The sequence below is a fragment of the Emydura macquarii genome, unplaced genomic scaffold, assembly GCF_026122565.2.
Source record: "Emydura macquarii macquarii isolate MOO-44397 ecotype Brisbane River unplaced genomic scaffold, CSIRO-AGI_Emac_v2 contig_3692, whole genome shotgun sequence".
In the NCBI taxonomy this organism is placed as follows: Eukaryota; Metazoa; Chordata; order Testudines; family Chelidae; genus Emydura; species Emydura macquarii.
In genome coordinates this window covers 12,865,315-12,879,016 of record NW_027133829.1, presented here as the reverse complement: position 1 = coordinate 12,879,016, position 13,702 = coordinate 12,865,315, and the positions used below count along the sequence as shown (strand labels likewise).

General features: G+C 43.4%; 1 protein-coding gene across 4 annotated transcripts in view; it reads right to left on the bottom strand.

Moving 5' to 3' along the window:
* The window catches only part of ALDH18A1 (aldehyde dehydrogenase 18 family member A1), a 105,376-nt gene that overhangs the window by 28,898 nt on the left and 62,776 nt on the right, over positions 1–13,702 (bottom strand). For all 4 annotated transcript variants that reach the window (XM_067536991.1, XM_067536992.1, XM_067536993.1 and 1 more), the window contains 4 exons: positions 10,821–10,945; positions 8,712–8,856; positions 1,921–1,994; positions 1,106–1,205 (listed from right to left, as the gene is read on the bottom strand). In XM_067536991.1, the coding sequence (XP_067393092.1) occupies positions 1,106–1,205; positions 1,921–1,994; positions 8,712–8,856; positions 10,821–10,945 (444 nt within the window). The remainder of the gene's footprint in view (positions 1–1,105; positions 1,206–1,920; positions 1,995–8,711; positions 8,857–10,820; positions 10,946–13,702) is intronic.

Here is a 13,702-nt window from a genome sequence, read left to right as displayed (position 1 = left end):
CATCTGGCTCTGACTTTCAAATTTTTATAGTGGACACCTTTTTGCATTATGTGTCCTGCACCGAGGCCTGTGATGCATTGTGAATGCCCGTCAGATGCTGGGATTGCGTCTCTAGACGATGTGCATCTTTTGAAGCCAGGTGAAACCGGCATGGTGCAGTTACGTGAAAGGGAGCGAAATGAACCTCTAACCTACTCTATAGGGGACAGGAAGAGGGGAAATACATAATGAATATATTTTTTTTTTTTTTGCAGGGTTATAAGGAAGGTAAGTACTGAAAGGAAAGCTGACTAAAATTTAACAATAAAACTAACAACAAGCTAACTGTCAAGCTGAGAAGAACTGCTGAGGGCTCTATCTTGGACCACGGATAGCTGAGAAGGAACTGAGAGGGTTGGGTTGTGTGTGCCAAAAAGGGTGCCAATGGCACATGCGCAACCCAGATGAGCACTGCTGATAAAAATCTCTGATCAAGGATGCACCAACACCTAGAATGGAGCACCCACAGGGACACTACTCGAAGAAGGGGGCCATAGTAAGCAGCCTCAATAGAATAGAAACTTCCTAGTTAAGAAGTGGATGTCTCTCTTTTTGGAACACATCATCAGTTTTACACCCAGCTTGACCACAAAAGGAGACAAAATACTCTCTCCCACACAGACAGAGCATATTGTTTTAACAAACCCAGAAAGAGACCAGAGCAGTCACTGCAAAGACACACAAGATGCTCACTACATGCGTTTCCACAGCCAGTCTCTTTCTCCTGACAACCTGGAGCGCTAAACAGTTTTTGTCATGCACTGTTCAGTGTGTTACAAAGCCTCTGTGTCTGATCCAGAGGACATGAATCTTTTACAACTCCTGACTGGGGACATTGTCCTTTAGTCCAAGCTTTAGGGACTCGTGCTAGCAGCTCTCAAGGTCCCAAGTTTGACCCTCTGAGACAAACAAGATGACAATCATTGCACCATCCCAGTTAGTTCCCAAATCCCTCAACTCCTGAATAAGAGGAAAGATTCCCATCTCACGTTTCTCCTTCTGTTCAGACCCATAGACTCATGTTATCTATATATATTTAAGCTTACTAGCTCCATTAATATGTTACCTTTACTCTCAGCTTCTTCCAAGTCCTTTTTATTAGCCAACAGAATTTCTTCTCTCTGGTCAGTTAGCAGGTCAGCAAGATGATAGATAATCTCTGCTCTCTGGAGAGACAGAACAAAAATCCTATACATAGAAGCCAAGTGACCCAAAGTACTCAGACTCCTGGTCTTCCCAACCACTTTGGACCCTTTCTTCTCTGGTTCCTGCACTTCCCTGGCTAGTCTTGGCCTCCAGCATACCTCTGACAGCTACCTGTTCACAGTTTACCTCTTGCTAGTGGTAGGACTACACAGTTCAGCCTGCAGTCCCTTCTTCTGGCCTTCCCTGCATTTTGCCTAGCAGGTCTATGCTTTCTTGCCTAACCCCCAACAAGATGCCCCTGCCTTTGTGCCAGCACCTGCCTTGCCCTATATAGTGCCTCTCTCTACCCAACCCAGCTGCAATGCAGTGGTACACTCAGTGGTAGATCACATGAAGCTGCTCCTCTTTGGGCAGTTTAAGTATACTCTTAAGTAGGAGCAATTAGGGAAATTCACTCCCCAAAACTCTTCTGTGGCATCCTCTACATGGCTAATGCCTGCATTTAAAATAATTAGATCCATATAAACATGGTGGTTCAAATGTACATAATTTTCTAATTACAGTTCAGTAGACCAAATCCTTCTGCACCCCTCCTTCTGTTGCGGTATGTTGCAATTTAAATGATGAACTTACAGACAAGTGAATATGAGCTCTTTGGGGCAGGGACCTGTCTTATGTGTTTATTGTGAAACATACAATATACTTTAAATAAATGAAGCCATATTGTCATGTTACCTGTTCAGGTTGTAGGGCCGCTAGGGACCTGCCTCCAGCTCGAGCCATTTCACCCTGCTGTTCTACTGTAGGGCCTGCAAAACACAAGCAGTTGTGCAATTTATATCATTCAGGCCCAAAGCTCAGAGCATATTCAAGTCAAATATACCCATCATCTCACACAAACCCAAACAGATGAGAAAGTAATAATGGCCAAACCCTCCTACTTTACACCTCACAACACAAGAGAAAGCAAGCGTGTGGTTCACATGTGTTCAGGTAAAAATGTCTTTAAAGTCCATATAAATCAGATTCTGAGCAGAATTGTAGAGTTCCCAGGCTTGTACAGTCCCTCTGGTGTACATCCAGTACCTGAATGAGTCTCAGTTCCTTCTTTCACAGCTTCAGGTGCAGATGAATTGATCCAGAGTTAAGAAGAATGAGCTGAATTGTATTGTTTCTTTAAAGGAAAAACAAACTTAACTTCTGTAAGTGTTCAGTGGAAGGGTTTGCTACTGCATGGACAGTTTTGGGGGAACCTGGCACTAGCGATGGAGTTGCGGTCACACTGCTAAAATCAACTGGGCAGTGGAAGCTAGGTGTGACCTGCATGCTTCCATATGAGCTGGTGGTGTCAGGGCTGAGAGTCAAAGCAGCACAGCATATAGGCACCCAGAGTTGCTCATTGGCTGTGAGACAACCCCTTATTAGTCTAGACTGAACTCCAAAATGTCACAATCAACCAAAAAAGACCACACCATGACTGCAAATTCCTCAAAATACATCAGCCAGCATCACTCCTTTCTCACTTGGGTCAGCTTCAGACAGCTGTTCTTCATCCACGATCTGATCTCATCCAAATACTCGATCATCTCAGTTGTAGTGGTCTCGTCATATGCAGTGAAGAATAAGTAGAGCTGTGTATCATCTGCATATTGCTCTCACTTGAGTCTGTCATCTGACCAGAGTTCATTTAAAGGTTTCATGTAGATGTTGAAAAAGCCTGGAGAGAAAACTGATCCTTATGAAACTTCACAAGTGAGGGGTCTAGCAGTAGAGAGGTGCAGTTTCCCATCAGTACTCATGGGGAACATCCTTAAAGGAAGGACTCAAACCATTTTAGTACATTACCCAATTTAGATGTATTGACATGGGAATATCAAGTAGGATTAGGAGACTATATTACTTCTGTATACATCATTGGTGAGACTACTATTAAAATAATGGACCCAGTTCTGGTGTTCATGTTGCAGACTTTTCAGAGAGGAGCTACAAAAATGAATTGTGCTCTAGAAAACATTCCTTTAAGTTGAGAAAATTGAGGCGCTTATTCTATTTTGCTCATTGATGAGAAGGTGAAAAAGCAATCTAAATCATGGTTTATTAGTTACATAGGGAGGGCTCTTATCTAGAAGACTAATCTAGTAGCCAAAGGCAAAACATGCTGCAATGGCAGGAAGTTGTAGTAAGCGAAGTTCAAAATGGAAATAAGATAAAGTTTTAAATAGTAAGAATAACTGTCTGTTGAAACAGATTATCAAGCAATATGACATGTTCACCACCACTTGAACTCCCTTAAATCAAGATTGAACGTCTTTCTAAAATATATGTTCTAGTTCTGCAGCATATTTGCTAATCACTAGTTGAAAGTCTTTGTTACACAGAAGGTCAGACACTAAATGATCATAATGGTCTCTTCTGGCCTTAAAAATCTATGAAAGCTTCCTCCCATCTCTCCTCAACTGGACTGAGATTCTAGTCCTTCACAAGCAGAAGCCCATCCCTTCAAATTTTTAAAAAACAGAATAGAAAGAACATTAACACACCCAACACAGGAGCAATCAATCAACTGGAGAGAGACAGCATATATTATCTAATATCACTTTCCTGCTAACTTGTATGATAAAGAAGTTACTTACCCTTCATAACTGGAGTTTGAGATGTGTATTCCGCTCTGGGTACATATACTTATAGTAGTAAGTAGCACCTGTAGGTCCACACGTGAGCCCCTACTTCTCCTTATGCTCTGTGCCAAGGGTAGAAGGGGTAGTGTGGATCAACACCTCTTCAGTTCCTCCTCTTACTGCGAATCAGAGAGGATCCAAAGCAGATGGTAAGAAGGGCAGGTAGTGCAATACAGACAGGGACCACACATCTCAAAGAAAAGGAGGTTACTTACTGTAACTCATGGTTCTTCGAGAGGTGTGGTCCCTATCTGGATTCCATACATGGGTACATCATGTACATACATTCATACATGCGCACCACGCACTGGAACTGTTTGAGTCTGAGATCTTATGAGGCTTACTAACAGGCTGCAAATCCATAGCAGAGAGGATGGGAGGTCAAGCTTCTTGGCTGCTTGATCTGGAGGAGTGGTCTGAAAATGGTGCTGTCTGACGCATTGCCTAGCTGCCTGCGCTACTAGAGAGTTGGACGGTAGGTGAATGAAAAGAAACTTAGTGTCCTTCGCTAATACAAAATAGTGCCTCTCCTCACGCTTAGGTGTTGGGGTGCAGGATGCTGGAGAGTGCCAGATTGTTTGAGCTGGTTGAAGGATTGCCTTATGGATGAAGGGTGCAATCATTGACAGTCCCGCAGGCTGTAAAAAGATTCAAGAACTCGTCCTGGGGGTCCTTCACATCCTCTGCTGTGAGATTAAGGGCCATTGACATGTGGTGTAGGAGGTCCTGGTATTGCTCCTGATTGTCTGGTGAGGAGAGGACAGGAGGAATAAATGCCCCATCCAGGGATGATGATACCCTGGTCAGTACTGGTAGGCACAACAGTGCCTTGTGGGTCCTCATAGAGGAAGTGTACAGCGAGGGGGGCCTGTATTGGGGTAGTGGTGTTGCGCAGCTACGATAGGGGTCCCAATGATGCCAGTAGGACTAGGCATGTGGGCCCTTTTGTGGCAGCGGGCTGCTTGGGTACCGGAACCCCTGCTCCGCTGGAGGTGCATAGGATGGTGAGCATGTCTGGTGTCAGTATCATGGGCTATGTGTCGGTGAGAAGGGTGGCCCCAGTTCCGATGACCACTCCGAGTCTGAATGTTGCTTAGGAAAGGATGGAGACATTGGAGTTGGTGGAGATGGCAGAGCTGATATGGCATGTGCTGGCTCCAGAGGCCTCCTAAGATGCGGTACATGCAGGAGCAGTGATCCATCTGCTGGAGATGGAGGCTGCACAATCCCCAGTGATCTGTGCTGTGACAGGGAGCTATCCAGTGGCAGAAGCAGTTCTGCTGTGGACATTAGGGACGAGAGTCTGCCTGGTGCGTGTGGCAATGGACTTGAGGGGTGGATGGTACCAGACGGGCCGGCGGCACACTGGTTGCCGAGATAGTCATGGTGTGTCCAGGTGTTTAATCTTGCTCTCCGCTTTGGATTTCTTTGGAGCAGGTGCTTCATGGTCAGCACACAACTTCTCCCCTGGCTTGCCCTGGCTCGATGAGGTAACACTGAGCTTGAAGGAGTTCCTGCCCAAGGACCCCTCCTCCCCTTACGCCCATGACTATGCTTTTTATGAGCTCAACGGGTCTTCACCGGTACCGCCAGTGTTGTTCCAGTGGGGGACGTACGCACGTGGTCGGGCATTCTGGTGGGTCCGATGGTGCCACTTCTGAGTATGCATGTGGATGCATTGCCTCCTCCATGAGGTATTTGCAGAGTCTAAGGTCTCTGGCCTCAGGGGTTCGCACTGGCACCGATTGGCAAATGGAGCACTAAGCGACAACAGGGTCTCACCTGGACAGAAGAGGCAGTATTGACGTTAATCTCTAGCATTTTCCACTATTAAATTTCATCCTATTTCTGTTACTCCAGTTTACAACCAGCAGATCTGGTTAGGCTTTCATCCTCTTTCATAGGTTCTAGTTAGCTTCTTGGAGGATGGAGTGGTAAGACTCCCAACTGGATTCCACAGACATTGGGTGCATGCCACGGGTCCCACTGCCCCTTGTAAGGCCAATATGAGGGGTTGAAAGTTTGTGGTGGTCCTCAAGGCATGGGATGAGACTAATAGTGGAAGATTCTCCATGTCCTGTCTGGGCTGAACTCCCTCAGTGGAGGGAATGATGGTTCCATCAATATATCCAACTCTCCCAAAGATAAGTTTGAGTCTGGTTCCATCAGTGGAGCCATTGATACAGATGTCAGGAAACTGAGGCTGAGCATGGAATTGGAAAGGAGCTTCCCCCTAATGTTACACCTTCCCTGGTGAGGGTTGATTCTGTCAACAGGGGAGATTGTGGGTCTGAGAGGATATAATTTCTGGAGTGGCATAAGATACTGGAGCCTGAAGGCTGCATCTCATCACCTTATGCTGCTGGAGTCAGTGTAAAGGGACTCTTAATAATCAATGTTACCTTATGGGGGCTGTGACGGTACTGCGGATAAAGCCTCTGACTGCATGATTATCATTGATACAGATGTTTCAGTCCTTCAGCTTCCAGTGCTCAGTCTTAGTTGGTACTGTAGTGAGTGTCAGTGACAATGTGGGGAGTGAGTACTGAAGGAGTCTTATTCCTATGCGCCTTCTGATCACGGTCAAGAGGCTTAGGAGGACCTAAGTCCTTGTATTCAGCTGGGAAAGGAGTAGCAGGTACTGGATTTAGCAGAGCTATGAGCTTCTCTAAGGCAGCAGAGGCAGTGCAGGCAGTTGTCACTGACCAAAAAGGAGTGAGGACAGGAGATGCAATTCTTAAAGCCTGAGCATAATCTAAGTCTTGTGCTGGGGGGGATCAGAGGATTCTTCAGGGTGGGGATTCTAACTAACTACCATCTAAATTTATAAAACCCACTAATAATAGTAACTAACTATATAAAACTTGGAAATGTTTACAGGAAAAAGAAAAAGGGTGAAGAGGATCAGTTCCAGATAGCAGAGGATTCCAACGCAGACCACAAAGTGGTAAGAAGGAACTGGAGTTGTGTCTGACTGCACTGCTACTTATACTCCTGGCACAGAACATGAGGAGAGCAGAGGCATAGCGCAACGGACATTACTTGTTAGAATTTTCTGGTCTTAGGTGCATTGAGCACATAGAATCATAGAATATTAGGGTTGGAAGGGACCTCTGGAGGTCATCTAGTCCAACCCCCTGCTCAAACAGGACTAACCTCAGCTAAATCATCCCAGACAGGGCTTTGTCAAGTCGCAGCTTAAAAACCTCTAAAGATGGAGATTCCACCACCTCCCTAGGTAACCCATTCCAGTGCTTCATCACCCTCCCAGTGAAAAACTTTTTCCTAATATCCAACCTAAACCTCCCCCACTGCAACTTGAGACTGTTGCTCCTTGTTCTGTCATCTACTATCATTGAGAACAGCCTAGCTCCATCCTCCGTGGAACCCCCTTTCAGGTAGTTAAAGGCTGCTATCAAATCCCCCCTCATTCTTCTCTTCTGCAGACTAAACAAGCCTAGTTCCCTCAGCCTCTCAAGTCTTGTGCTCCAGCCCCCTAATCATTTTTGTTGCCCTCCGCTGGACTCTCGCTAACTTGTCCACATCCTTTTCGTAATGGGGGGCCCAAAACTCCAAATGCAGCCTCACCAATGCCGAATAGAGGGGAATAATCACTTCCCGCGATCTGCTGGCAATGCTTCTACTAATGCAGCCCAATATGCTATTAGCCTTCTTGGCAACCAGGGCACACTGCTGACTCCTATCCAGCTTCTTATCCACTGTTACCCCCAGGTCCTTTTCTGCAGAACTGCTGACTAGCCAGGCGGTCCCCAGTCTGTAGCTGTGCATGGGATTCTTCCGTCCTAAGTGCAGGACTCCGCACTTGTCCTTGTTGAACCTCATCAGATTTCTTTTGGCCCAATCCTCCAATTTGTCTAGGTCACTCTGTATCCTATCCCTACCTTCCAGGGTATCTACACTCCCCCTAGCTTAGTGTCATCTGCAAACTTGCTGAGGGTGCAAACCACCCCATCCTCCAGATCATTAATGAAGATGTTGAACAAAACCGGCCCCAGGACTGACCCCAGGGGCACTTCACTTGTGACCAGCTGCCAGCTAGACATCGAGCCATTGATCACTACCTGTTGAGCCCTATGGTCTAGCCATCTCTCTATCCATTTTATAGTCCATTCATCCAACCCATACGTCTTTAACTTGCTGATAAGAATATTGTGAGAAACTTATCAAAAGCTTTGCTAAAGTCAAGGTATATCACATCCATCGCTTTCCCCACATCCAGAGCCAGTCACCTCTTCACAGAAGGCAATCAGGTTGGTCAGGCATGACTTGCCCTTGGTGAATCCATGTTGACTGTTCCTGATCACCTTCCTCTCTTCCAAGTGCCTTGAAATGGATTCCTTGAGGACCTGCTCCATGATTTTTCCAGGGATTGAGGTGAGGCTGACGGAGGTCTGTAGTTCCCTGGATCCTCCTTCTTCCCTTTTTTGAAGATAGGCAATCTATTTGGCACTACATGCATACCCACAATGGATTACACAGAGACCAGCATTCAAAGAAGAATAAACTTTTACAAATAGAGAGACAAGGTGAATGATGTAATATCTTTTACTGGACCTATTTCTGTTGGGGAAAGAGACAAACTTTTTGAACTACACAACTTTTTGGCACCTGGCTCTCTGATATCCTGGGACCAATATATATAACACAGTGCAAATAACTTTAAAAAATGTCCGTTTCCAGTGGTCTCAAAGTACATTCTGTCAGTTAACCTACTGCTATGAAGCAAGCATTAACTCATTCTGATCCCCACAGAAAGGCTCCCCCACTCTAATGTTAGAAATAGTCCTGCACCTAATCCCCATCCCAAAACTCCAAATACCAACTTACCTGCAGGTTTAACCTCTGAAAAAAAAGTGCCAACTTTCTTCCCCTCCACAATGTCTGTGATGACATGGCCGGAGATCTTTGGATGGGTTCCATTTGCAATCACCACAGAAGTGCCCCCTTGGAGGGCCCATAGAGCTGCCTTCACCTACAAGGGAGGATAAAAAGTAAGTCCTGGGAAAAATCTCAATGTCTAACAAACATTCTCCTTGCTCTTGAACTCTATTCTTAGTATCATCTCCATCTGGCTTATTTTTGGTCATTTAGATGATAAATTTTAAGCAGAGACCATCTCCTCTTACACATTTGGAAACATATAGGGAGCTACCACAATCTAAGTACATAATTTTGAAACAAGACCATTTATTCCTGCTCTGTGTTCTACTGTTTGGCTAGTTTCCCACTCATGACTGTATTTTTAAGTTTCCTTAACAGTCTACTGTGAGCAACTTTGTCAAAGGCTTTTTGAAAATACAAATAAGTCATGTCAACTTCTCCTGCATCCACTATTTTGTTAACATGCTTAAAATATTCTAGTAGATTGAAGAGGCATAATTTTCCTTTGCTTAAATTACACTGGCCTCTCTCCATTGTGTCATGATCCAGGTGTTTATAATTCTGTTTTTAAAAATGATAGTTTCAACCAATTTTCCTGGTTCTGATAAGAGGATCATTGGTATTTAATTCTCAGAATTGCTGCTAGTGCACTTATAATGGCAAAGACAAAAATTTGCTATTGTCCAAGGATTACGTTATTTTAATGAGATTACATATTTGTGAACAGCTCAGCTACTTCATTCTTGAACTCCTTCAAGAATCTTGAGCATCATACCTTGGAAACCTTATTTAATCTCAACACTCAATGATAAAGAATGACGCAGTCTATTTAGATTGCAAGCTTTTTGGGGCAATGACCGTCTGCTATTCTGTGTTTGTATCATGCCTAGCACAGTTGGGTCCTGGTTCTTGGTTGGGCCCTAGGCACTACTATAATAAATATGAATAATTTCTTTACTCTCTTGTAGTCCAATGGACCCAACAATTCTCTTATGAGCCTCCTGCTTCCAATATAAAGAATGTCTTGTTGTTTCATACCTTTGGTAATTGCTATTCAAAATGCTTTGTGGCCCTCTGATTTCTATCCCATGTTTCACCTACTGTAGTTCATGCTCTTTTAATTTTGTCCTACTAGGGGTAAAAGTTTCCATTTTTCTGAGCTCCTTCTTCCTTTTCTGCTCAGGAGTATGCATGTTGTGTGACTTGTGATCTGCTTAAGAAGGCTCCAATACTAAGTCTCAAGACTTTAACTTCAGAAAGGAAATTTAAAACAAAAAAAATTGAGGAAATACATCAAAAAGAACTTAAAATCAAAAGTGAGGAAATTAGTGTCATAGTGCTGGATTTTGTATGATTCTTCTCAAGCATTTTTATTTAATTATACTGTGGTCAATATTACATTATGGGTTAATTATAATTACTTTTTGTTCCAGCTCCTGCATGCTGCTTAGGACTAAGCCAAAAATTTTTAGATAACTGTACTGGAGAGGCAGATTTTAGGACATCTCCCCAACACCTAACTGACTGGTACTAATATAAACCACAATAATGGGCTCCTTTCCAGCATTCATTCAAAGTTTGTCTAGATGTCTCATGAAATCTTCCACTCTCAATTATACATGGATATTTGAGTATCATGTGTGCATAGCACTCAGAAGCAAAAACAAGTTCCTGCCCCAAAGATCCTGCAATCCACTTATCTCCATGGGGAGCGGGATGGGAGGGAGGTTCAGGTGTTACCTTTCTCTTGCTGAGATGGGAGACAAGAGCAGGTGTGTATTTAATCTCTCTGTAATAGAATATAAATATGTATACACAGAACTAAACTCCCAATCTCCTCCTTTATGAGCAGGCAACGTGCATCAAATCAGGAAGGAGGCAGAGGTAACTGGTCAAATTCAATATGTGATTCAAGAGAATAGTGTAAAATACATTTTTATTCAAATGGACCTAAAACAGGGCTTAGAAAAGAGGTAAATGGAACCTCATAACATTGCAGAACATTGATTTCTCCCTACAAAGAACAAAGCAGCACAGGCTCCAAGCTTCTCCTACCTTGGCCTCCATTCCTCCCATCCCTACTCGGGATTTGGTTCCAAATGTCACAGACTGCTGATCTCCAGGATAAAATATGTCAATGAGCTTTGCATCATCTGACCCTGGGGGACTGTCAAAGAGCCCTGAAATGGAAATTTGTTTAGTTAGCTCTATACATCCTTGGACTCTGAAATTCCAGGGAAAGGAAGTCGGTAGAGGTTGGAAAACTGTACATCCTTATACAGACTCAAGCACTGAACATTCTCCACTGCAAGAGAGTGCTTATGTGCTTCCCAATTAACCCATCTTATGAAGTTGTTGGCTTTAAGTAATAGTAGGTGCTATTCCCAGGAGTGGCAATATACAGAGGTCCTTGAAGTATGATAAAGTTAAACTTGGAAAAAGGCTGTTAATACAGCAAGAAAAATATAATACCCCCAGATATTCTGTAGTACCAAGACACTTGGAAAGCAGTGATGTTAAGAGTGGTCCTGGAGTGAGTCGACAGAAAGCTACACTTGAGTTTGCAATGCAATATGTCTGCAAAAAGTACTGTGATTGGGGATTGCATACACAAAGGCATCTCATCATGGGCTGGAGGGGAAAAGGGGGTGTTTCTTTCCCATCTCTCTCTGGTCTTGATAACATTTCTGGGCACCACATTTCAATGAGATTGAATTGCCTTAAGCTTGTCAGAGGAGAGCAAAACAAGGATTAAATACAAAATACTGCTAAAAACAGGACACGAGTCTATAAATATGTAATATCTGGAATTATTCACTTTTTGTTTATAAACTGTCTACATTTCAGGCTGTTACCCATTAATTCCCCCAATACCCCCTTTAAACATCCTCTACCACTATCCCAGCAGAAATTCCATATAGATGTAATGCTGACCCACACACAGGTGTTAGCAGTGAGGATCAAACCTGGGAAGCTAAATGCACAAGCTGCTACTGTAGGCCCAAAGCTTGATTCTGTTATATTGTATATTATATATTCTGTTATATTCTACGTGAAATATCCTTGTTCTTTTGTTATGTGACAAACCACCACAGCAGTCTCTGTGAGGCTTTGCATTTTGGGTTTGTAGAGTGATCTGTTCACTATTGATAAGTTTGTCTGAAACCACCATCTGTTTGTCCGAAATTAACATCTGGTCACTGATTATCCTGTTTGTAAAGTTACCAAAGATCATTCTGTGAAACTGTTGCTATTGTTGAAGTATGTTTTAAGATCACTACTTAAAGTAACATCGGGAAATGTTCTGAAATAGAAAGATTCAATGTTAAATGAGGATGTTTTGTAATAGTGAATGTTTTAAATAAAAAGAAATGTTATTGTTTCTGAAGGACACTTGTGTCTTCCAGTTACAAGTTTTAAGTAAATGTTAAGAGATTAGGGTGTGAATAGATAAATGAGTGATGTGTGTATGTAAGACCAGAGTGTGATGGAAAAAGGCGCCAGCCTCAATGTTCAAGGGAGTGAAGATAACAACTTTTACAACTCAGATGGCCAAAGACTGCCCACCCTGATGACCCTGGGATCCACCTCGAAGGATGAAAACAAAATAAACTATGAAAAATAACAACAATGGTCATGCTTGCAAAACATGGGCGACTGATAATCACATCAGGATGCAGATGCAGCATGATGTAGCAGAACCCATAGACTGGCATAAGAGCTTACCCCTATAAAAAGGGGACTAAAAGATACGGACTTTGTGTTTGCTTCTACAATCATCCTCCAGGAGCAATGGTGCGCACCAGCAGACCCCTGGTCCCTCTCTCGTGTCTTAGCCACCTGGCCAGCGGACTAACACAAGCAACTGAGGCTGGTAAAAACAATGAGAGTTCTGCAGCACTTTAAAGATTAACGAATTTAATTTCTGTAGACATAAGCTTTCATGAGACTCAGCTCACTTCTGCATCTGAGTCTCATGAAAGCGTATGCCTACAAAAATTAAATTTGTTAGTCTTTAAAGTGCCACAGAACTCTCGTTGTTTTTACTGTATACAGACTAACACGGCTACCCCTCTGGAACTGAGGCTTGTAAGTATACTTCATCTTTGTAGAACATTTGTGTGTGTGTGTGTGTGTGTGTGTGTGTGTGTGTGTGTGTGTGTGTGTGTGTGTGTGTGTGTGTGTGTGTGTGTGAGAGAGAGAGAGAGAGAGAAAGTGTGTAGGCAATTGCTTTTTGAAATCTTTGTATTCACAATAAACGTGGTGTATTGACTTGTCCCTCTGAATAAGATTCTGCTGTTTATTTTAGAAGTATAACATTTTGGTGGAGAATTGCGAAAGGGGGAATATTGGCATACATCTCGGTTATTGCGAATCTGGTGTGCACACTATTAAAGAAAGGTACCTTGTTTTGAAAAATTGCCATGGGTAGGGCATCATAAGTGTGCCAATATTTGCAGTCACCACACAAAGGCACTCGTACTACGTGACGGTCACTGCCACTCACACGTTAGGAGCTCGCACTGTGTGTTGAGGTTTAAAGCAAGCAGGTCCCAACTCGCACGTTAGGAGCTCGCACTGCATGCGGAGTGTGTGAACCTATGATACCAGCATGTTGGGAGTTCGTACTGCGTGCTGTTTACACATTGAAACCCGTGGAACCTGTGCAGGAGATTTTTTCTTGACCAAAAATTGTGTGCATGCAAAGGGTTTCACTGTGATATACCCCCCTTCTTTTTTGCCATCTCCCTGGTTTAGGAGCTTGTACTGTACCAGAGCTTTGGCAAATACAATATGTTTAGAAGAAAGCAGGTTAAAAATCCCTTTCCCTCAGGGGAAGACCTTAACCTGCCACCTTGCCTACCCTTTGTCAAAGAAGACACCCCTTTTTCCCATATGTTACAGAAATTTAGACACAACCCCTGGACAGAACAAAT